Below are 24460 nucleotides of genomic sequence, written 5' to 3'. Positions count from 1 at the left end.
AAGATCAAGTTATAATAATTGTGTTGATATACTATTAACCCTTATGTTAAAAATATGAGTACCAAATAAAATACTTTTATATTTTCAAAATTCTTTTATAATTTTGTCCAAATAATATCCTTTTAAAATTTCAAAATAAAAGAGAGAATTTTATAAAATTACAAAATATACCTATATAAAAACAAAAAATAAAATATGAAATTAATTGCCGCACCTCAAAAATATGTGAGGCTAAAATCAATCATAACAAAAATTCGATCCGAGGGAGATTAAGATTTGCTGTTTCATACTATTGCATTTATTCTATCAGTTTTTGTTCTCACTTTCTTTATTATCGTATCAAATTTCCCTTTGTTCTCAGAATACCCTAATTTGCAGCGAATTCCATTCATTCATCATATCCCGATACCTTCGCCCTATAACTCACTATAAATCTCACCTGACCTTCTCGTTTTTTCCCCAAAATTACAGATAATTGCTGCAAATTATCTGCCTATTTGATTTTTTTTAATTTATGTTTTTAGTTGCTGATTATCGCTTCAGGAGCTGTAATCTCCTGGCAATCTGGCTGAGAAGAGGTCAGATCGTAGCTTGTTTATTATTTTATTTTTAATTGTTTTGGGAGTTTTTTTGTCGTTATAGAGGGGTTAATGGATGATGTTTTGAGCTATTCTGTTATCTGTGGTTGAATTTGTTAGCTGTTGATGGAGAATTAGATCCTTTGATCCGAGAAATGAGTTGTGCAGAAGTTGGGATTCTGTTGTGGATGTTTTCTGATTGGTTGTCGTTCGTTGAAAAATATGAGTAAATTGATGAGATTTTGTCTGCTTGTGTAGTTGATTGGAATTTATTTATCGTTGATAAGATTTTAATTGTGTAACACTCCTATTTCATGATGAATCTTAAGTTATAACTCAGCTGTATTTGCCATTTGTTAAAGTGTCTATTAATCCCTGTTATGCTTTCGCATTTGATGATGATTTCTCTTTTCTGTGTACAGAAATTAGTAATTGTTTGGAATTGAGTGAAACACGGATCCAACTCTGATGTTGCCAAACCCCTTATTCCTAAGATTTTCTAGTTTTTTTTTTCTGTGGAAGTATGTTTTATCATCTCCAGAGAGGAAAGGGGACATATGGTGAACTTTTATGTGGCTAAATAATATACTACTAGTATTCGAATTGAATCTGACTTTGGAACTCTTAAATCTTATATGAAGAGGTTTATATATGAACTTCATGAAAACTAGAGGTATTTATTGAAAAGGTATTATGCATGCACTGACATGGGTTCTTCTCTACCAGGCATCTGTCTCTTATATGCATAATCAGAACTGGGCACTTGCTGTTGCCAAAGTTTCTATTTCATTCTGGCAGATTCAACAACTTCTAAGGTTTCTCACACCTCTGAGCAGGTGTGGGGTGATAACGAGAGTGTGATTTTTGTATGTGTTTTGAGGAGATCTAGATCATCCCATGTTTGGAGATTGTGCCGCATCTCTGAGGGTTTATCCGTTGATTATGGCTAAGGTTGGCTTTATCAATTCAAAAAGTATTTGCTGCTGCGTGTGATTTGTTCTCGGTAGTTGTTCTTGAGTGTTTTTAGGAGAATAAGAGTACTTAATTTCGAGTTATCTTCAGTTTTTCAATAAGAGAAATCAGATGTGAATGAATTGTCAATCTCCGAAGGATGGTCAGATTTTCATGCTTCCAAGCTCAGTCTCCCAAACATAAGGTTGGTGCATTGTCCATATAAGTATCTTGTCATTATTGGGTTATTATTTATATTTTCATACATGCTACTTTTATCTAATTTTTTCTGTTCTTTTCCATGAACAGAAAACGGTTCCACAATCTAGTGAAGCAATGCGCAAAACTCTGGAAGATTCACCACCAAAGCAGGCTTTACGGAATTCTTCTGATTTAAATACAGGAAATAAGCCTTGCCTGAAAGAGGAGAAACACACAGTCGATTATTTTGCTGATCATGTGACTGACTACTCTCCAACCGAACATGACTGTGGATCTGAGGAAATGAATGGCAAAGACAGTACTGAAAGTGATACTAAGATTCATAAGAACACACAAATTAGAAAGTGCCAATCTGTGGGAAACGGATTAAATTGGGAAGAGCAAACCTCGGCTGCTGATGGCTCAGAGGAAGAAACAGAGCAGAAAATTTCATTTGATGGATCTGGAGATCATAGTAGGACAGAGTTGCCAGAAAGCAGTGATAATAATGGACCCAGCCTCTCAGATCAATATCCAGATCCGTTGCTATCTGATTCTGTTCAAGTTGGTTCTGATGCTAAACATATGTCTATATATTCAACTGGAGATGGAGAACAACTTCTAGAAGAAGGTAACGGGAAATATGATAATGCTGTATCAGGTGAGCATGGTTCTGATGATGTTACACCACACAGTGGACACTTTATAGTAAAATCACGTTCTTTACCTAGGTTGGGTTCCCCCAAGCAATACTCTCCATCCTCTATAGTGCGCCCTAGATCTGCTGAGGATTTGATTACTCTAGATTATAGGAAGAAAGGGATGGATGGAGTTGGAAGGCAAGTGCCATATCAAGAAAGACATGATGCAGTGCATAATGATGACGACAATATAGGTGAAAATCCTGCTGATGAAACAGATGAGAATTATAATTATGAAGGTTCAGCAAAAGACTGGATAATACCTAATGTGCAGAAAGATGCAAAAGGAGACACTTCTTTTGATAATTGGGACAAATTACCCGCTAAGGACTTCCAGATAAAGCGAATTGAGAATTGGGTCATCAACGTTCAGCACTGTGGCCCACCAGAAGAATCTAATGAGTCTGATCCAAGCTATGATCAAGAGACACCCAAAGCCAATCCCTTATTGGAGGATCCCACCACTTCAAAGGTGGAAGTCAAGGTCAACCCTGGAATGGAAGCAGCAAAAAGATACATCTCTTCTATGAACGTGTCATCTACATCAGCTCAGCTGAGTAACCTTGGGTTACAAGTGATCCCCTTTCTGAGTGCTTTTGGGAGCCTCAAAACCCTTAATCTGTCTGGAAATGCTATAGGTTTGTTCTCTGTCATTTATTCTTCTACTCCTTTCACGCATCATTTCTTTGTGCCCCTTTCTTATTATACTATGCTTTGCTAAATGATCTTGTATTGGCTGGTCTTATAATCTCAGTAAGGATAGCTGCTGGTACTCTTCCTCGAGGACTCCATGTTCTGAATCTCTCAAAAAACAGTATCTCCACCATTGAAGGATTGCGGGATCTTACACGACTCCGTGTGCTTGATCTGAGCTATAATCGCATTTTAAGAATCGGGCATGGTATGTCTCCTCTTTATTAAGTATCATGAATAGTGCTAGGATCTGATGTTATGTGTAGCTTTAGTATATTATGTGAGAGTTCTGTCATCTATATTAAATCTTGTTAAGATTGAAGTGAAAATAATGTTATGAAATTGGAGCAACTATTTTGCATTGTGGGAGTTACTTGTTCAATACAATAGAAAATGCTCTTTTTTAGTTGCCGTCATTTCTCTCCTGGTTGCTTCTATTTGTGCAATACAGCTTGTTTTAAATGAACTTCATTTTGTTTGAAGGCCTCGGAGCTTGTTCCTCCATCAAGGAGTTATATTTAGCTGGCAACAAGATCAGTGAGGTCGAAGGTCTTCACCGCCTCCTCAAACTGAACGTTCTCGATCTGCGTTTCAACAAAATCTCCACAACCAAATGTCTTGGTCAGCTCGCGGCTAATTACAACTCCCTGCACGCCCTCAGCCTGGAAGGGAACCCAGCTCAGAAGAATGTTGGCGACGAACAACTAAAAAAGCATGTGCTGAGCCTTCTTCCCAACCTCACATACTACAACAGACAATCCATCAAAGTCGGGACGACAAAGGACGCAGCAGACCGGTCAGCCCGATTGAGCTCCCACCAAATCGACCGTGGCCACCGGCTGGAATCCAAGACTGCGAGGAAGGGCATGGCTTCTCAGAAGGGAGCATCTACTTCAAGCCATAGCCGGAAAGTTCAAGCTGGGGTCTCACCGAAGCCAACAAGGAGCCGTCACATGCGCCTGCCTCCGAGTGGGATGAAGACAGCGGGCATGGGGCATCAGCTCGACTTTAGCAGCAAGGTGCCGAGCTTGAGGAGTGATTTCTCCTTTCCCCGGAGCCGGAGCGAGGGAAATCTTGGAGAGCTTTAAAATTAAAAAAATATCGTTTGAATAAGGCATCTTCGAGTGATGCTGTGTGTGCGAGTGCGTGATCTCTCTCAGTTATTTGTTGTGCGACTTTGATTTTTTTATTTTGTTTATGTTTAAAACTATCGGTTTAACTGTTTGATTGAACACAGATCAACGCAACTCTTTGTTTGACGATTTAACACAGTTTTTTATTTACTCTCTCTCGCTCAATGTATTCGTTCTCTTTTTTTCCTCTCTAAAATCGTTATCTATTAATCTATGGTCCTATACCTCGCTTTGATTAGGGAATATGATTGCATAATCAACTCAATTTTGGGGCATCTTTTTCCCCATATCCTTTGATTAAAACTATACTCGAATTATATAAATTTGAAAAAATGAAAATCCACAATTTTGCATTTGAAAATATAATAAAAATAATTAAATTTTCACATGAATAAATAAATATTTGCGCCACGATTTCAGAAGCTCAAAAAAACGCTTCGATGGAGAGCGGAATGATATCGGTCGACAGATGGGCGGCCGGCAGCCAGGCCTACTTCCTGACGCATCTCCACGCCGACCACACCGCTGGTCTCTCCGCCGCGTGGCGGCGCGGCCCCCTCTTCTGCTCCCGCCTCACTGCCAAGCTTATCCCCTGCAAATTCCCGGGATTCGATGTCTCTCTCCTCCGCATCGTCGAAATCGGCACCTGGCATTCGCTCTCCCTGACTTCTCCTTCGTCTCGCTCCAGCGTCGAATTTGTGTTCAAGGCGATTGATGCTCAGCATTGTCCTGGTAATATTTTACTGCTTTTCGTTTGTGATGTTTCAGCGAGATTTTGCTGCAATTATTTTGTTTTTACTGCTTTGATTTGTGACGTCTCAGTTAGAATTTGCTTTAGTTGCGTTGTTTGGGGATCAGAATTTCCTTGCGACTGAATTTGCTGATTTACCTCTTTTGATTTGTTAAGAGCTTTATTGTGTTTCATGCAATCAACATTTTAATTTTGCGGCAAATATTTCGTAGGATCTAGAGGTTTTGACCTATTTTTGTTCACTCTAAATAAATAGGTTCAGTTATGTACTTATTTCGTGGTGAATCTGGCTGTACGCTTCACACTGGGGATTTTCGATGGGAATCAAATAGTTTAGGCACTGAAAATGGAAGGGCTGTGTTGATTGATGCTCTAAAGGATCAGACACTCGATACTCTTTATTTGGATAATACTTACTGCAACCCACAATACTCGTTTCCTTCTCGTGAAGTGGCTTCCAAACAGGTATTTATTGTAATCTTCTGATATACTATTATTCATGTTTTCTGTAGTTATTTTCGTTGCCTTAGGTAGCAGATTTAAGCTGGCTATAGTATTTATGCTCCCTCTTACTATTGTCTTAGACTAACTATTCTGTTCATATAAGAAGTTCAGATGAGGAATCGACTGCCCTGATAAGTCGTGGTTGATTCATGATTTTCTTGTTTTGTTTTGTTTTGTGTTAAATAAGTACTACAGATTGTTTCAGGTTTCAACATAGTGTTAGTTGGTTTAGGCGTGGACGAGACAGTGAAAGAATTTTTAGAGATAGTCTGCTGTGCTTGCATTTATTAAATGCTGGATGAATAATTTTTGTGTGGAGGTTTGAGCTGAGATGTCTGTAGATATGTTGCATTGCTTAAACCTTTATATCACCGTTATGTTTCAGAAGATTGAACCACATTTTTGACGACTATCTACAGATAGTTGATATTATCATGTCTCATCCAAACGATGAAGTAGTTATTGCAATAGACTCATTGGGAAAGGAAGACCTTCTGCTCTATATATCACAAGCACTGAGCATGAAGGTATCTGTTACAGATTTATATTACTTCGAAGTTTATAACTGAAACAGCAAAACTTTGAACATGAAGTATCTGTTACAGATTTATAGTACTTCGATGTTTATAACTGAAACAGCAAAACTTTGTCTCACTACAGATTTGGGTATGGCCGGAACGATTACAAATTATGCATCTACTTGGTTTTCACGAGAACTTCACGACCCAGACTTCTCTTACTAGAATCCGTGCTATTCCTCGTTACAGTTTTAAAACTGACACTCTTAACAAGCTGAATGAATTCCGTGGCCCAACCATAGGTATTATGCCATCTGGCATGCCATGGGCTGTGGCCAGGAAAGATGGGAATACGGTTGGTGCTTCTGCATCTCATGTGAATGAAAAAGAGTGCAGCAAAAATCCCGGAAGTTGCTCTGAGATACACGGATTGGGTGGAAATTCAGGAAACGCTACAAAATATTATGAAGTCCATTACTCTGATCACTCATGCTATTCTGAGATACAAGAATTTATTGAGCTTCTCCGGCCTGTCAATATCAAAGGCATAGTGTCTTCGAGATCATGTTGCATTAACCCTCGTTACTACTTTGGTCACCTTTGTGGACCTGAGCAAGCTCTCTGGAGGGTACAGCAGAAACTTGACTACGAGGAGGATTTAAGGAGGGCTGAAGTTGCTGAAATAAAACCTATAGCAGATGGTGTTTCCCATGTGTCAGGAAGGAAAAGGAAGAACGATCACATGAATTTTTTTGGTATACGCATAAGTAGGGTAAGCTTGTTGGGGAGGTTGAGCCGTGGAGCTAGAATTACGAGTACGGAGTCTTGCTCCGAATGATTGAAACACATGGCAGTGTATATCCAGTTAAGCTGTTTAAAAAGAACAATAAATATAGTTATGTAACCAGTTGTAACTAAATGACCACTTTATTCTAGTTATGCAGTTTAATACTCCGAACATACTAGTTTTGAGTTGCATATTAAAAGTACTATGAAAATATTGAGAAATTGAAATATTTTATCTACAGAACTAATTTGCTGTTGTGGTGGAATCAGTGAAGAAGACTATGTGTTCTGGTCTTGCAGCTAATAGGACTTTGAGACCCTGAGGAATCGGAGGCAAGCTCACAGCCACAACTCCCTCAAGAATCTGCACAACACGACTCATTGGAGGTCTCATATGTTCATCATCTTGAACACACCAGCAAGCGACTTTGCTTATTGTCGACACTTCTTCTTCATCAGCATCTCCATTCAATGAAGGGTCTAGAAGACCAAGTATGTCACCTCCATTTACTGTCACAGTTGCAGCCAATGCAGGGAAGAAGTTAGCAGTATCATCAGCTGAAAGCTCTGTGTTTCGCCTTCCTGATACAAGCTCAAATAGCAACATCCCATAGCTGTATACATCTGCTTTAGTTGTGATGGCAACTCCTGATAACCACTCAGGTGCAAGGTAACCTCTAGTTCCTCGCATTGTTGTCAGAACCCGGCTGAAATCACGACCAATGAGCTTTGCCAAGCCAAAATCTCCCACCTTGGGACAGAAGTCAGTATCAAGAAGAATATTCTCTGGCTTTATATCACAGTGAATGATGCAGTCCCTGCACTTCTCATAGAGGTACACTAGCCCTCTAGCTATTCCCAGCGCGATCTGATACCTCATACTCCACTCCAAAACCTTAGACTCATCGGCTTTGAATAGATGCAAATCTAAGGAACCATTTTGCAGGTACTCATAGACTAACAACTGCTTCTTACCTTCACGACATAATCCAAGGAGCCTAACAAGATTCACATGTTGGATTGTGCCAATGGTGCCTACTTCTGCCCTGAACTGCTTCTCGCCTTGGTTAACGCTTTCAAGTTTCTTCACAGCCACAACTGTTGAATTAGGTAAAGTTCCTCTATAAACTGATCCGAAACCCCCTCCACCCAACTTATCTGAGAAATTCTTAGTTGCGTTCTGCAAATCTTTGTATTTAAAGGCCACCAAAGAACCCTCCACTTTATTTGTCCCACAACTTCGTCTTCGCCTCTCCCACATTGCAGCCAAAACAGCTAACATGACCAACACCACCATAGAGCAACCGACTGCAGCACCAATTATGACACCCTTATCACTCTTTTGGCCTCGGAAGACTGAGGAATAAGCAGAAAGTCTAATGTAGATAGTCCTCCCACTGCTATTTCCTTCACCAACCCATTTTAGATTCAATATCCCTCCATCCCAAAGTGAACATCCGCGCATAAGCCGTGCAAGAGCACTCACTTGAGCAGGCAGATTCACATTCGCCTCTGCTCTTGACCCTCAACAGTCGAGAGTACTGAGGCAACCCCATGCCAGGACTCATCATAAACTCATCCTTTCTCCTATCAGCATCCCCACACTCCAAAGCATCCTCTCTCACACAACCAACCGAGAAATCATTCAACTCCCATTCATCTTCAAACCTATGCTTGAATCCCTCCAAACAACTACAGAATGGAAACGAGGGCTCATTGCACACACCAAACTCTCCGCAATAAGCAGGAACTTCACACTGCTTCGGCTGATACCAGTACACGTTCCAGCCAGCTCCCATCCACATTAGCTGCTTCAACTGCCCCGAGACATCCAGGATCTGCCTTGAGAGAAGTGATGGATCACGAATTTTGTACATGTAATAGCTCTCATTCTCATTGTTAACGAAGGTGTAATCGTATCCAGACTTACGTGCCGTCCTCATTTCAGGTATTCCACTAAAAATGAAACCATCCCAAGCTCCACTAGCCCAATACTCACTGTTATTCCTCCTAAGTACATATTGGCTCTGATTTAGATCCGGCTCGTGTGTGAATAATCCAGGAGAAGGATCATCTGAGTTTTTCCATGATGTAAGACTTTGCTTCTTTTTAGTAATCTTGTTATACCCTATTCTTCCACCAGGCATCCATGTATGAGAAGGGTTATCAAAACTTTCCCATAAATATTGTGCTGGAGATGAAGAATTCGAACCTAGCCCTTGTCTTAAAACTAAGTTCCCATCATCAAGAAGCACAGCAGATGCAGAACTTCTTGAATCTGTGGTGCTTAAACCAGTTGACCAAACCTCGATTTGGGATTCGTTTACGAGCATCAGATTACCTTCTGAAATCTTTAGTTGGGCAGAGTTCTTGTCTGAAATGGGAGCTTCTCTATTGGCAACCCAGATCACAGTTTTCTCAGTGATTTTTCCATACCATATGCCTATGTAGTACTTGGAAGATTTACCTGGAGAGAAAAACCCAAGTTCGAAATTTCCACCCGAGGAAACGATGGTTTGATCACCAGAGAGAGTTTGGTTTGGTGAAAGGGTGTCAGCTGCATGTGACAAAATTTTGTTGTTGCTCAAACATAGGATGATCAGAGCAAGAATCACATTAGGATAGGTTCTCATGATCATGGGCCTGATTGAGAGAGAGGAGTTGAAGGGAGAACTGGTGGGCAAAGGAGCTCAGCAGCTGGAAATTATTCAAACTCGGATTTCAAACTTTAACTATAAAATACATAATGTTGCAGACTAATAGTTGATCGAGTCAATATTCTTAGCATGAGCAGTCATAAGTGAGGATGTTCGTAATATGTGGAATACTATATTCAAGTTGAGATTTACTGTCACCATTTTTTTATTTATATACTCCTTTCTTGTTGATTTTAGATTAATGCCAGTCATATACTGCTGCAATTTTATTTGAATGTTTGAACAAAAATATTCGTGCCTCTGTTGAGAAAGTAATGTTTAAACAAAAATATTTGAGTTTGGGCTCGCTCGTGTCCAATTTTTTTGTTCTATTTTCTTGGTCGATGTGGTTTAGGGTTTGAGACAGTGATGATTTGTAGTACATCTTAGCCTCTTCTACAGCTCAAATTTTTGGGCTCGGTTAATTTTAATTCCTACTCAGTTTGCATGTCTATTTGTGGTGGTTCGCATGCTGGATTCCTTTTCTATGTTGTTGGCCGAATTTGGTTTGTGTCGTTCGAAACGAGGGAGTGATGATCCCTACTAGAGGTGCCCACGGTTTCCGGTTCCGGCGGTTAACCGCCGAACCGGAACCGTGACAATTTTTATGAACCGGAACCGTCGTATTTGGAACCGCGGGCCGGTTCCGGTTCAAGATTTTACGAACCGAAACCGTCACCGAACCGCCCGTTAACCGGCGATTTCACGGTTCCGGCGAGGTATCCGAGGCGTCAGCCGTTGGCAGCTTTTTCAAGTGGTTTTTTGACCGGAAACGGACGTTTTTTTTTTACCGAAACAGGCAAATACCGGCGGTTAACCGTGAAATCGACGGTTTTCCGGCGGTTCCGCCGGTTTTACCCCAAAACCGCCGGTTTCGGCCGATTTTCATTTTTTTTTTAAATTCTGATTTTGAATTCAAATTGATCCATTTTCCTCACATTTTTGAGATATCCGACGATCGGATCTACTAGCTTTTCGAATTGAGTGTCGCCTTTGAGTGGTGGCGCCGCCCGCAGCCTCTTGCATTTTCTCTTCTCACTTCCTACACTGGACATAGCTACGATTGAGCAAATAAAAGAAGGATTGTGAAGGGAATGGTGGTTTGAAAAAGTGAAGAAGGTGAGTGTAGTTCAGAATCGGTTGAATTTAAGTAATGAAACGATTGTATTTATGGTGAGAGAGATGAGAGGGGAATCAGTAATTTACTTTTTAAAAATGACCGTTGATAAAAAAAAATCAATTTTAACCGGAACCGGCGGTTTGGATTTGACTATTTGATTTGGATTTATGAGACAAGACAACACTGGTAAAACGTGAAAACAACCTTACGTATCTATTCTTGGGAACTGATCGGCTATTGAGAGTTTCCGATACTCTCGATAATGGTTAATGAGATTTTCGCCGTTCCCGCTTCCACCGTCGCCGTTGAGCAAGCTTTTAGTGTCGTCGGTTGTGTCCTAGACGACAAAAGGAGCAATCTCTCCGCCAAAAATATGGAAGCCACTATGTTACTTGATGATTGAGCAAAGGCGGACATGAGAGCACAAGAGCCGGATTTCGACTTCCGTGTAGAGAGTGATGGTGAAGACTTTTCCACCGATGACGAGGTCGGAAGCGAGAGCGCTCAACAATATCAATAACGGGGGGGGGGGGGGGGGGGGGGGGGGTGAATGGCGAGCACGATCGACCAAAAAGGTAAGCAAGGTAAGAGAACTACATGGGCTTTGATTCCTCAATAAAATTGTGGATACGTAGGCAACTCAACTTAAATTTGAAAAGTTTAACTTTGAAAGTTTAAGTTTAGCTCAAACCCTTTTCAATTTTTTCCATTCCCCCCCCCCCCATTTCATGTTTTTTTATTTATGTTCCGACGACACTTGTAAATTATATCACATTGTTGTGTTCTTGTATATGTATTGTAAATTGTAATGTATCGTTGTCCGTTACAACTCAAATTCAATAAAATTGATATGATTTTCACCTTATTCATCTTATTTCAATTTAAATTATCCATTTTCTTGTTCCAATTTATTGTATAAGTCAAAATTTTAAATTACATAGCAAAAAATAAAACCCCGCAAAAACCGAACCGGAACCGTGAGAACCGTCCGAAAATAGGCGGTTCGGAACCGGAATCGGAACCGACGGTTTTCGAACCGGAACCGGAACCATGAAATAGCCTCACGGTTCGGTTCCGGTTCGGCCTTTCTCAAAACCGGAACTGCTGATTTACGAACCGTGGGGACCTCTAATCCCAACTCCATATTTGAGCCTCGTCTCCACACACTTAGCTAACTTATCAACAATTACCTTTTAGCGCTGGTTTATCCAAGCCCCTTGGCCTAGCGGTAAAGGGTGCTGGATACCGCGTCTATCCTGGAGGTCTCGAGTTCGAACCCTGGGTGGCGTAATTTGTCTTTCCTCCTTGTTATAGGAGTTGATTTGTAATTTCCTCCTTCATATATATGATATAAATATATGAAGTTAATTTAAAAAAAAAAAAACCTTTTAGCGCTCGTTTGGTACACATGTGAGATAACATAAGATAAATAGGTAAGATGGACTTTAAGATAAGAACTAAGATACAAATTCAGATAAGAAATTAGTAATATTGTTCGATAGGTTAGACAAAAATCAAGATTGATTTATAGATTAGATTTATGACATTTTTGCCCTTGTCTATGTTTGGGAACATGGAATTGGAGGTGTGGAATTGAACTTGGAGCCTTCAATTCCAAATCCAATGTTTGGTTCCACAAAAATATCTGGATTTGGACTTGAATTGCAATTCCAAATCTTTCAATTCCACAATTTGAATTCCATATCAAAAGTAGAACAATGGAATTCCAATTAGTTATAAAATTGCATATTTTCACTATATATCCACAAAACATACTTCATACCCTACACACACTACGCACATTTCACATACTTCATACACTATACAACTTTCACACACAACACACCCTACACACACCACACGCACTACACACATTTCACACACGCTACGCACATTTCACACACTACACACACTACACAAATTTCACACATTTCACACACACTACACACAATTCATACACTACACACACTTCACACACTACACACATTTCAAGCATCCGATTTTCGGGAAAAAAAATCAGTTTTTAGATTTTTTTTTGATTCGAATTGAACCGTATCAAAAAATTTAAATTTTAAAAAAGTTTAAACTAAACAAAACTGAAAAACTAAACCAAATTTGAAATTTCAGTTTGTGAATAGTGAGTGTGCAATGTGTGTATTTTTTGTGTAGTGTGTGTAGTGTGTGTATTTTTTGTGTAGTATGTGTATTTTGTGTATAGTGTATGTAGTGTGTATTTTGTGTATAATGTGTGAGTGTGTGTATTTTGTGTATAGTCTGTGCAGTGTGTGTATTGTGTGCAATATGTGTATTTTGAGTATAGTATGTGTAGTGTGTGTATTTTGTGTATAGTGAGTATAGTGCATGTATTGTATGGATTGTGTGTATTTTGTGTATGGTATGTGCGGTGTGTGTATTTTGTGTATAGTGTGTGTATAGTGTGTGGATTGTGTGTATTTTGTGTATAGTGTGTGGATTGTGTGTATTGTGTGTTTGTAATGTGTGTAGTGTGTATAGTGTGCATTGTGTGAAGTGAGTATTTTGTGTGTCTGTGTATATCATGTGTATTTCGTGTAAAGTGTGTGTGGGTGTGTATTTTGTGTATAGTGTGTGTGCACAATTTCTTCAAATTCAATACCATATCTATTACTTCATTTTGCAAAACATACGATTTCAATTCCTTCCAATTCAATTCCATAGAATTTGAATTCCAATTCGATTCAATTCCGTGTACCAAACGCGGCCTAATAGTACGAATTTCATCATGCAATTTTGTTTTGCTAATTGGAAGTAATATATTTAAATTGCTAATATGGTGAACTAATTACTAAGTTTAACTAATAACCATGAATTTATTTCTTTCTAGATTCCATATTCTCTTCTCTCAACTTTTTTTTTTCTTTTACCCCTCCTTTTTTTTCTGCACAATATCGAGCTCCCGTCGGCTGAGCTTAGAGCATCTCCAGTGGGCGGACATCCCACTAGGACATCCACTAGGACATCCCAAAAACACCTCCTGCCACGTCACTAGGACTTCCCATTCCACTGCCACGTCACTAGGACATCCCCTCCTATGTCCGCCCTTCCCACTAGGACATCCCGCAATAAAAAAATCATACATTCACAAATAAAACAATTTACATTTACGGAAATAAAATTTGACCGAGAATACGAACGGGAAAAATTAACAACTTCATCGGAAAAAACATACATGATTCGAAAAAAAAAAATTACATACTAATAAAAAAAACTTCATACATTATCACGTCAACCCCTCCGAGTCCAAACCTCTTCGATGATATCCTGCTGAAGTCGAACATGGGCATCTGTTTGCCGCATGTCGGCAAATGCACGCAGCCGCGCGACCTCTCCATGAGGTACCCCCATATTCACATTCACGGTGGCCACGCCGTGACTTGGACCTGCACCCGTATCATCTTCATTGGTCCACTGAGTCAGTTCCGCAGCTTCATTTTCGACAATCATGTTGTGCATTATGATACATGCGTACATGATATCGCCGATGTTGGGAATATACCACTGCCGTGCAGGACCCTTCACAACCGCCCACCGACTCCGAAGATACCGCTCCCCGAATATCGCTCTCACGCCCGCGCAAAATTCTGCAGACACTCGACGGCTGTCGACTCGCCAATGTGGAGGTACTCGTCGAACATGTCGGCCGCGCCTCCATACGCTAGTTGTCTGATTGCGACAGTGCACTTCTGCAAGGGCGTGAGTCCGGGTTTGCCAGCTGCATCATCTTTGATCCTAAAATACAGGTATCTTCTCTCTAAAGCACCCACGATGTGCAGAAACAGCGGACGATGCATCCTAAAGCGTCGCCGGAATAAGGCTTCCCCAAAACGCGGTTGCGGAGCGAAGTAGTCCGCATACAACCGAATATGTGCAGCAATGTGGTCACGGGGTACTTGAGTTCGACGATGGATCGGCCGAGGTACCGCCGCCTGCTGCCGCCGCTGCAACCTCTGTTGTAGCAGCCTCTCTATCGCACCTTCAACAGCGACCTCCAACTCATTCTCGCTATCACTTTCACTAGACATTCTAGATATACATGAAATTAGAGATGTAGAGAGAGAAACTTGTTAACACAAGTGGTGCGAATGAAATAAAATTCAACGAGCCGTATATATATAGAGTTTTAAAAAAAAAAATTTAAAAAACGGGACGTCCGACCGGACGTCCGACTGGACGCCACAATGGCGGACGTCCGCCCGCCCGTCGCCGTGACGTCCGAGGACACCCGACGTCCTCACGGGACGTCCGTATCCGACCCTAAACGCCACAATGGCGGACGTCCCGGTCGCCCGTCGCGACGTCCGACCGGATGTCCGACCGGACGTCCGCCATTGGAGATGCTCTTAGTCATAGGTTTTAAATTCATCCACCTAATCTAAAAAGATATGCATTGCTCCTCCCACGTGTACTATAATATTTCCATGTATACAAGTATTTATTAATATAATATGTAGGCTAAGAGTGTCCAGTGGACTGGTGGACAAGCCACTTTTTTTTTCCACAACTACAAAAATTTATCCACAACAATAGTGAACACGCCAAAGTCACAAATCAAATTATTTTATCAATTATTGGCATATTTTAATTTAGTTCGAATAAAAATTATTGGACTATAATAATTAGAAAAAACAAACATAATTTAATTAAAAAATTAAAACCAATGACCAACCTTGTTTATTAGCTTTTTAAATAGTACTCTCTTCGTCCAATAATAGATGTCACACTTTTCTTTTTAGTTTATCCCACAAAAGATGTCACATTTCCTTTTTTGAAAAAAACTCTCTTTCACATTAATATAAATATATTATTTTCCCTCTCCACTTAACACATAAAACAACATCACCTAAAATCCCATGACAATCCTCAAATGTGTCATCTATTATGGGACGGAGAATAGTTAAACCAAATCATTTTAATTGGAGTCAAATCATTTTAATTGGAGTCATTTGACCAAATTAATCAAACCCCATATAAAAACGCCCAATGCAATTGACCAAATTAATCATTTTAATTGGAGTCATCTTCTTCCTCGCGTAATCAGCTTCTGATCTGATCTGCATTTTTTCTTCTTCTTGCTTATTTGCAGATGCAATTTTACTCATTCTTTTTCTCTCTTCTCAAAACACCGCAAAAATTAAGTATTTCAAATTCGAAAATGCAAAAAAAAAAAAAAAACTTCCGGCAGGCCACGGTTCACCGGGCCGTGCAATAAGCTGCTGCGGCTCCTACCCCCTGCCCCGTCCACGCCGAGTAGTCGGCTATGGCCTTTCCACCCCTCCCCGCCCTGGCCCATCCGTCCAGGCGCCGGGGCTCCCTCATCGTGGACACTCTAAAGTTTGATCTAATCATAAATTACGTCCCATATATGTACCAATAATATAATATAGTATACAATTAAAATGAAAGTATTACGTTACATTTAGAAGAATAATAAATAAAACCACTACACTTATGTACACAGTACACTTTAATCTAAATCCACACACACGCATACTTATATATACACGCTCACAACTACACTAATTTCACGCAATTAATTAAAACGCTATTTTGACATAATTCATTTATTTTCCATAATGCAAAGGACAATAGAAAATATAAAAGCAATAAAATATATAAAAAATAATGCATAATTCGGGTTAGGGATGTCACACCGTCTGCGCCGCCACCCATTCTGCCGGAAATTTTTTACCACCTGCAGTGGGTATGTAGATAAAACTATGTCGTTTTAGCTGTAGAAAACAACGTCGTTTTATGAATTTCCAACGATCTCCATGTCAGCTTTTAGGCTTGCCACTTACACTAATTTTCATCCGGAAAACTGCAGGGTCGAGTCAAATGGGAAATACTAGCAACCCGGTAAAGTTCGTGACATTAAACGCCAATCTTTTAGTTCGTGGAAAAAAACCAAAATTTGGCAAAAGTTTGTGACTTTTAAGGCAGTGTGCCCTTTAAAGAATTAAGTAAAAAAAGAATAAAGTAGGCGAGGGAATAAACTATGTGATATAAAAGATGAAGTACTGTATTATTTTTTGCTAAAAAAGGGATAACTCACTTATAGCAAGACATCCCAAATAGAAAAGTGACACGCTTATAATGGATCGGAGAGAGTATATCCTAGTGCTATCTTTTCACTTCCTATTTACTCCCTCCGTCCCATAAAAATATGGGCGGATGAGATGGAATGAGAATTAAGACAAAATTTGTAAAGTAAGAGAGATTAGGAGAATTGTATGGTAAAAGTAAGAGAGAGGGGGAGAGTGGTAGTTAAAGTAGTCTTGGTGGATAATTTACGTGTGACAAATGAAAATGAAAATTGCATATATTTTTATGAAATCAAGGGAGTATGAGACTACCTCGACTACTATTGCATAATAGCATATAATTGCATAATTAACTCATTTTGGGGCATCTTTCATCCCCTCTATCTTTGATTTAAACCATACTCGAATTTTACAAATACTATGAAAAATGAAAATCTACAATTTTGCATTTAAAAATACAATAAAAATACTACTAATACTTTCAATAATTAAATATTCGCGCCACGATATCTGAAGCTCAATTCCAGCGGCGGAGCGTTTCGATGGAAAGCGGAATGATATCAATCGACAGACCGGCGGCCGGAAGCCAGGCCTACTTCCTGACTCATCTCCACACCGACCACACCGCCGGGATCTCCGGCGCGGCCCCCTCGTCTGCTCCCGCCTCACTGCCAAGCTTATCCCCTGCAAGTTCGGCAGTTGGCATTCTCTCTCCCTTACCTCTCCTTCGTGGAATTCGTGTTCAAGGAGATCGATGCTCAGCATCGTCCTGGTAAATTTTTACTGCTTTTCTTTTGTGATGTTTCAGCGAGATTTTGCTGCAATTATTTCGTTTTTACTGCTTTGATTTGTAAATTCTCACTTAGAACTTGCATAGGTTGCGTTGTTTGGGGACCAGATTTTCCTTGCGATTGAATTTGCTGATTTACCTCTTTTGATTTTGTAAGAGCCTTATTGTGTTTCATTTTGCAAATATCTCGTAGGAGCTAGATTTTTTTACCTATTTTGGTTCACTCTAAATAGGCTCAGTTATGTGTACTTGTTTCGTGGGGAATCTGGCTGTACGCTTCACACTGGGGATTTTTGTTGGGAATCGAATAGTTTAGCCACGGAAAATGGAAGGGCTGTGTTGCTTGATGCTCTCAAGGATCAGACACTTGATACTCTTTTTTTGTACTCCCTCCGTCCCACTACAAGTGAAGCGGTTCAATTCGGACGTTGTTTTGCAAAAATAATACTCCGAATAAATAAGAGAATAATATATATACGACTCTCTTCTATATTATCCTCTCTCTTATTTTACTTTCTCTCCACTCGAACTATTTATTGTCATCTTTGCAAAACAACGGCCGGAAAGAAACGCCTCACTTGTGGTGGGACAGAGGGGAGTATAATACTTACTGCAACCCTCAGTACTAGTTTCCTTCTCATGAAGTGGCTTCCAAACAGGTAGATATTGTATTCTTCTGAAATATGATTCTTGTATTTTGTAGTTATTTTCGTTCCGTTATGACTTAAGCTGGCTATAGTATTTATGCTCCCTCTCACTATATTCTTAGACTAACTGTTCTGTTCATATAAGATGTTCAGATGAGGAATAGACTGCCCTGATAAGGTGGGGTTGATTTATGGTACTACAGATTGTTTCAGGTTTCAACATAGGTTTTCACTCATTACTATTTCTCAAGAAAGGAAGGAAACAAATCAGAAGATGCGTGTGTAAAGTTAGTTGGTTTAGGCGTGGACGAGACAGTGAAAGAATTGTTAGAGATAGTCTGTTGTGCTTGCATTTATTGAATAATTATTTGGATGAATAATTTTTTTGTAGATCTTTGAGCTGAGATGTCTCTAGAGATGTTGCGTTGCTTGAACCTTTACATCTCCTTTATGTTTCAGAAGATTGAGCCACACTTTTGACAACTATTTACAGATTGTTGATATTATCACGTTTCATCCAAACGATGAAGTAGTTATTGCAATAGACTCATTGGGAAAGGAAGACCTTCTGCTCTATATATCACAAGCACTGAACATGAAGTTATAATGGTATATGTGTTACAGATTTATATTACTTAGAAGTTTATCACTGTAACAGCTCAACTTTGCCTCACTACAGATTTGGTTATGGCCGGAATGATTACAAATCGTACATCTACTTGGGTTTCATGACAACTTCACAACCCACACCTCTCTTACTAGAATCCGTGCTATTCCTCGTTACAGTTTTAAAACTGACACTCTTAGCAAGCTGAATGAATTCCGTGGCCCAACCATAGGTATTATTCCATCTGGCATGCCATGGGATGTGGTTAGGAAAAATGGGAATACGGCATCTCATGTGAATGAAAAAGTGTGCAGCAAAAATACCGGAAGTTGCTCTGAGATACACGGGTTGGGTGAAAATTCAGGAAACACTACAAAATATTATGAAGTCCATTACTCTGATCACTCATGCTATTCTGAGATACAAGAATTCATTGAGCTTCTCAGGCCTGTCAATATCAAAGGCATTGTGTCTTCGAGATCATGTTGCATTAACCCCCGTTACTACTTTGGCCACCTTTGTGGACCTGAGCAAGCTCTCTGGAGAGTACAGCAGAAACTTGATTACGAGGAAGATTTAAGGAGGGCTGAAGTTGCTGAAATAAAACCTATAGCAAATGGTGTTTCCCATGTGTCAGGAAGGAAAAGGAAGAATGGTCACATGAAGTTTTTTGGTATACGCATAAGTAGGGTAAGCTTGTTGGGGAGGTTGAGTCGTGGAGCTAAAATTACAAGTACGGACTCTTGCTCCGAATGATTGAAACTCATTGCAGTGTATATCCAGTTAAGCTGTTTAGAAGGAACAATAAATATAGCTGTATAACCAGTTGTTAATAAATGACCTCTTTATTCAAGTTATACAGTTTATTTCTCCAAACATACTATTGAGATACATATTGAAAGTACTATGAAAATATTGAAAAATTGATATATTTTATCTACAGAACTAATGTGCTGTTGTGGAGGAATCAATGAAGAACAATAGTTGTTCCGGACTTGCAGCTAAAAGGACTTTGAGACCCTGTGGAATCGGAGGCGAGCTTACAGCCACAACTCCCTCAAGAATCTGCACAACACGGCTCATGGAAGGTCTCATATGTTCATCATCTTGAACACACCAGCAAGCGACTTTGCATATTGTCGACACCTCTTCTTCATCAGCATCTCCTTCCAATGAAGGGTCTAGAAGACCAAGTATGTCACCTCCATTTACTGTCACAGTTGCAGCCAATGCAGGGAAGAAGTTAGCAGTATCATCAGCTGAAAGCTCTGTGTTTCGCCTTCCTGATACAAGCTCAAATAGCAACATCCCATAGCTGTATACATCTGCTTTAGTTGTGATGGCAACTCCTGATAACCACTCAGGTGCAAGGTAACCTCTAGTTCCTCGCATTGTTGTCAGAACCCGGCTGAAATCACGACCAATGAGCTTTGCCAAGCCAAAATCTCCCACCTTGGGACAGAAGTCAGCATCAAGAAGAATGTTCTCCGGCTTTATATCACAGTGAATGATGCAGTCCCTGCACTTTTCATGGAGATACACTAGGCCTCTAGCTATTCCCAGTGCGATCTGATACCTCGTACTCCACTCCAAAACCTTAGACTCATCAGCTTTGAAGAGATGCAAATCTAAGGAACCATTTTGCAGGTACTCATAGACTAACAACTGCTTCTCACCTTCACGACATAATCCAAGAAGCCTAACAAGATTCACATGTTGGATTGTGCCAATGGTGCCTACTTCTGCCCTGAACTGCTTCTCGCCTTGGTTAACGCTCTCAAGTTTCTTCACAGCCACAACTGTTGAATTAGGTAAAGTTCCTCTATAAACCGATCCGAAACCCCCTCCACCCAACTTATCTGAGAAATTCTTAGTTACATTCTGCAAATCTTTGTATTTAAAGGCCACCAGAGAACCCTCCACCACTTTATTTGTCTCAACACTTCGTCTCCACCTCTTCCACAGTTCAGCCAAAACTGTTAACATGACCAACGCAACCACAGAACAACCCACTGCAGCACCAATTATGACACCCTTATCACTCTTTTGGCCTCGGAACACCGAGGAATAAGCAGAAAGTCTAATGTAGATAGTCCTCCCACTGCTATTTCCTTCACCAACCCATTGCAGATTCAATATGCCTCCATCCCAAAGCGAACATCCGCCTTCATCATATGCATAAGCTGTGCAAGAGCACTCACTTGAGCAGGCGGATTCACATTCGCCTCTGCTCTCGACCCTCAACTGTCGAGAGTACTGAGGCAACCCCATGCCAGGACTCATCATAAACTCATCTTTTCTCCTATCAGCATCCCCACACTCCAAAGCATCCTCTCTCACACAACCAGCAGAGAAATCATTCAACTCCCATTCATCTTCAAACCTATGCTTGAATCCCCTCAAACAACTACAGAATGGAAATGAGGGCTCAGTGCACATACCAAACTCTCCACAATAAGCAGGAACTTCACACTGTTTCGGCACAGACCAGTACACGTTCCAGCTATTTCCCACCCACAGTAGCTGCTTCACTTGCCCCGACACATCCATAATCTGCCTTGAGATAATTGATGGATCACGAATGGTGTACCTGTAATAGCTCTCATTCTCATTGTCAACGTAGGTGAAATTGTAGCCATTCTTAAGAGCCGTCCTCATTTCGGGCACTCCACTAAAAACCACACCAGCCCAAGCTCCACTAGCCCAATACTGCTCACTATTATTCCTCCTTATTACATATTGGCTCTTATTCAGATCCGGCTCGAGTGTGAACAATCCAGGAGCAGGATCCTCTGAGTTTTTCCATGATGTAAGAATTTGCTTCTTTTTAGTAATCTTGTTATACCCAATTTTTGCACCAGGCATCCATGTATGAGAAGGGTTATTATAACTTTCCCATAAATTTAGTGCCGGAGATGAAGAATTCGAGCCTAACCCTTGTCTTAAAACCAAGTTCCCATCATCAAGAAGCACAGCAGATGCAGAACTTCTTGAATCTGTGGCACCTAAACCAGTTGACCAAACCTCGATTTGGGATTCGTTTACAAGCATCAGATTACCATCTGATATCTTGAGTTGGGCAGAGTTCTTGTCTGAAATGGGAGCTTCTCTATTGGCAACCCAGATCACAGTTTTCTCAGTGATTTTTCCGTACCATATGCCTATGTAGTAGTTGGAAGATTTACCTGGAGAGAAAAACCCGAGCTCGAAATTTCCACCCGAGGAAACGATGGTTTGATCACCGGAGAGAGTTTGGTTTGGAGAAAGGGTGTCAGCTGCATGTGACAAAATTTTGTTGTTGCTGAAACATAGGATGATCAGAGCAAGAATCACCTTAGGAAAGGTTCTCATGATCATGGCTGAGAGAGAGGGGCTTGAAGGGTGAAATGGTGGGCAAAGGAGCTCAGCAGTTGGTAATCATTCAAAGTTGAATTTGTAACTAACTATAAAAAACATGAAGTTGCAGATTAAGAGTTGATCGAGTCAATATTCTTAGCATGAGCAGTCAAAAGTGAGCATGTTCGTAATATGTGGATACTATATTCAAGTTCAGTTTTACTGTCTACCATTTTTAATTTATATGTTACTCTGTTATTTTTTAATTAATGCCAGTCATAGACTGCTGCAATTTTATTTGAATGTTTGAAAAAAAATATACGTTCCCCTCTTGGGATCCATTTAGGTGTTGTATATATTTAGCAAAGAGATGTATACATGGTAACCTTCGCGATCTCATGATTAAAATTATTTTTTTTTGTTCAAATATTACTTAAATTATAAAGATAATGGACTAGAGTATCATTTTCAATTTTTTGATCGCAAAAATTTAATGAATGTATCTACTCGCATTACGACCAAAGTGCAAAGTAGTAAAGCACAATGTCTATGGAGGAGGCAAACATTCTAAGCTCAATTGCCATGCTGGCACTTCCGATGTACACGTCAACTTTAATTTAAAGAAAAACTATTTTTTGGAGGAAAAGTTGAAAAATTGAAAGTTCATGCATTTAGATTAAAAACAAAAATTCGGGGGAAAAACTAGAAAATGTTGAAAGTTTGTGTATTTGTAGGCAAATAACCCAATTTTATATTATTTATTTTGTGAGCTGAGTAGAGAGAGATAAAATAGGAGATAGAATAAAATAGGAATAATGATGCGTATTAGTAAACGTGTCAATTAAAATAGGCATAAAAAAATAAAAATAAATCGCTTAGAGTGAGAGAAAGAGCATATGAAGTTAATTTCATTTGGTTTGCAAATTCAATAACTACCCCGTTGATTTAGTTTGTTTCCAAATTTATCTAATTGAAACTCTAGAGAGAGACCTAAAGTAGTCAATCTTGGCACACTTATCTCCGGCTTTGATTTTACAAACAACGGGTTCTGCTATTCAAGAAAGGGGATTTTTCATATAGTTTCTGTTTCTATGTCATGGTTTTGATTTTGTGGTGGCTGATGGAGTATGTACTAAACAAGCCCAACAGCAGTAAAGCCCATCAGCCTAAGGCCCAAGAAAGAGTTCAGTTCGGCACAACCAAAGAGTATCAGTCCGGCATGACTAAAGAGTTCAGTTCGGCACAACCAAAGAGTTCGGCTCCAGCCTACAGCTCGGTAAAAGCCAACCAATCAAACTCTGCTCTCAGGTCGGCATCAAGCTCTACTCTCAGATCGGCAAAAGCTGCTCGGCAATAATTCAGCAGTTCGGTCTCAGTATTCGACCGAACTAGGAGATAGTGGACTCATGCAGAACCTCCACGACCTCCACTACACCCACGATCTATTTAGTGGTGTCAAGCAGTCATTAACTCATGCAGGATAGTGGACCCATGCAAGATCGCCACGATCTCCACGACATCCACTACCTAGTAAATGATGCTGCATGCCACGATCTGGTTCAATGTATAAATAGAACCTAGATCAGATAGATAGGGTTAGCTTCCAAAGACTGTCTCGCTTTCTAGAGATCAAATACAAAATAGCAAGTCTGTATTGTAAGCTGTAGAAAACAGATCAAGCAATACAACTCTGCCCTCTTTTCTTCCCGTGGACGTAGATTTACCTCAGTAAATCGAACCACGTAAATTCATTGTGTCGTGATCTTCATTCTCTACCAGCATTTACTAACATCAGAAATTCGCGGATCCATCACTGGCGCCGTCTGTGGGAAACAGAGAACCAAATTTGTGATAAAGCGAATTTTTGACCCTTTTTCCACCCCAGAAAAATGCATACCAGATCACATAACACCCATAATACCGTTCGTGATAACCGTGAGGAAGCTAGTCCAGCTCGCAGGTCTGAAAAACGGCCTCGGGAGACATCTACCTCCGGTTCTCACGAAGAAGGAACAAGCCACTCCAGGAGTCATCGCACCGAGTCTTCCCAGCAGCCCGATTTAAATGAAGCTGTCAAGCTGTTCTTGGCCGAGAAGCAGGAGGAGTTCTTAACCTTCCTGCAGAAGAGCCAACAGCCGGAGAAGACAACGACGGATTCTCCCTCCTCATCTAGGCATGAAAGTCACTACCGCAGTAGTGACGTGTCTTCCAGGAGAAAGAATCCTCAACCCCGACATGTTCCTGTTCCTCCTCGGTACCGGAACCACAGGAGAACTCCATCTCCTCCATACCGAAGAGATGTCGGGTTCGCCATGTACGGAGCATTAAAGACTCCGTTCTCGGACGATATCACCCGAACTCCTTTGCC

General features: G+C 40.3%; 3 protein-coding genes and 1 pseudogene across 3 annotated transcripts; 2 read left to right on the top strand and 2 right to left on the bottom strand.

Moving 5' to 3' along the window:
* Nucleotides 1-263: 263 nt before the first annotated feature.
* LOC121785045 lies at nt 264-4407 on the top strand. Its single transcript, XM_042183382.1, has 5 exons — nt 264-578; nt 1305-1734; nt 1839-3069; nt 3186-3332; nt 3608-4407. The coding sequence occupies exons 2-5, from the start codon at nt 1690-1692 to the stop codon at nt 4210-4212; spliced, it is 2028 nt and encodes a 675-aa protein (XP_042039316.1). The 5' UTR covers nt 264-578; nt 1305-1689; the 3' UTR covers nt 4213-4407.
* A 268-nt stretch (nt 4408-4675) lies between these two features.
* On the top strand, nt 4676-6988 carry LOC121785461 (5' exonuclease Apollo-like). The gene is made up of 4 exons (XM_042183903.1): nt 4676-4989; nt 5265-5473; nt 5932-6039; nt 6173-6988. Exons 1-4 carry the CDS (start codon nt 4698-4700, stop codon nt 6866-6868), a joined length of 1305 nt encoding a protein of 434 aa, XP_042039837.1. The 5' UTR covers nt 4676-4697; the 3' UTR covers nt 6869-6988.
* On the bottom strand, nt 6957-9709 carry LOC121785460 (annotated as a pseudogene).
* Nucleotides 9710-17735: 8026 nt separating this feature from the next.
* LOC121785459 (G-type lectin S-receptor-like serine/threonine-protein kinase At2g19130) lies at nt 17736-22255 on the bottom strand. The gene has a single exon (XM_042183901.1). The coding sequence runs from the start codon at nt 22111-22113 to the stop codon at nt 19702-19704; it is 2412 nt and encodes an 803-aa protein (XP_042039835.1). The 5' UTR covers nt 22114-22255; the 3' UTR covers nt 17736-19701.
* Between the last annotated feature and the right edge of the window lie 2205 nt (nt 22256-24460).

This window comes from Salvia splendens, chromosome 21, assembly GCF_004379255.2.
Source record: "Salvia splendens isolate huo1 chromosome 21, SspV2, whole genome shotgun sequence".
NCBI classification, from domain to species: Eukaryota; Viridiplantae; Streptophyta; class Magnoliopsida; order Lamiales; family Lamiaceae; genus Salvia; species Salvia splendens.
The sequence above is the reverse complement of the archived record's forward strand: the minus strand, read 5'-3'. Positions and strand labels throughout refer to the sequence as shown.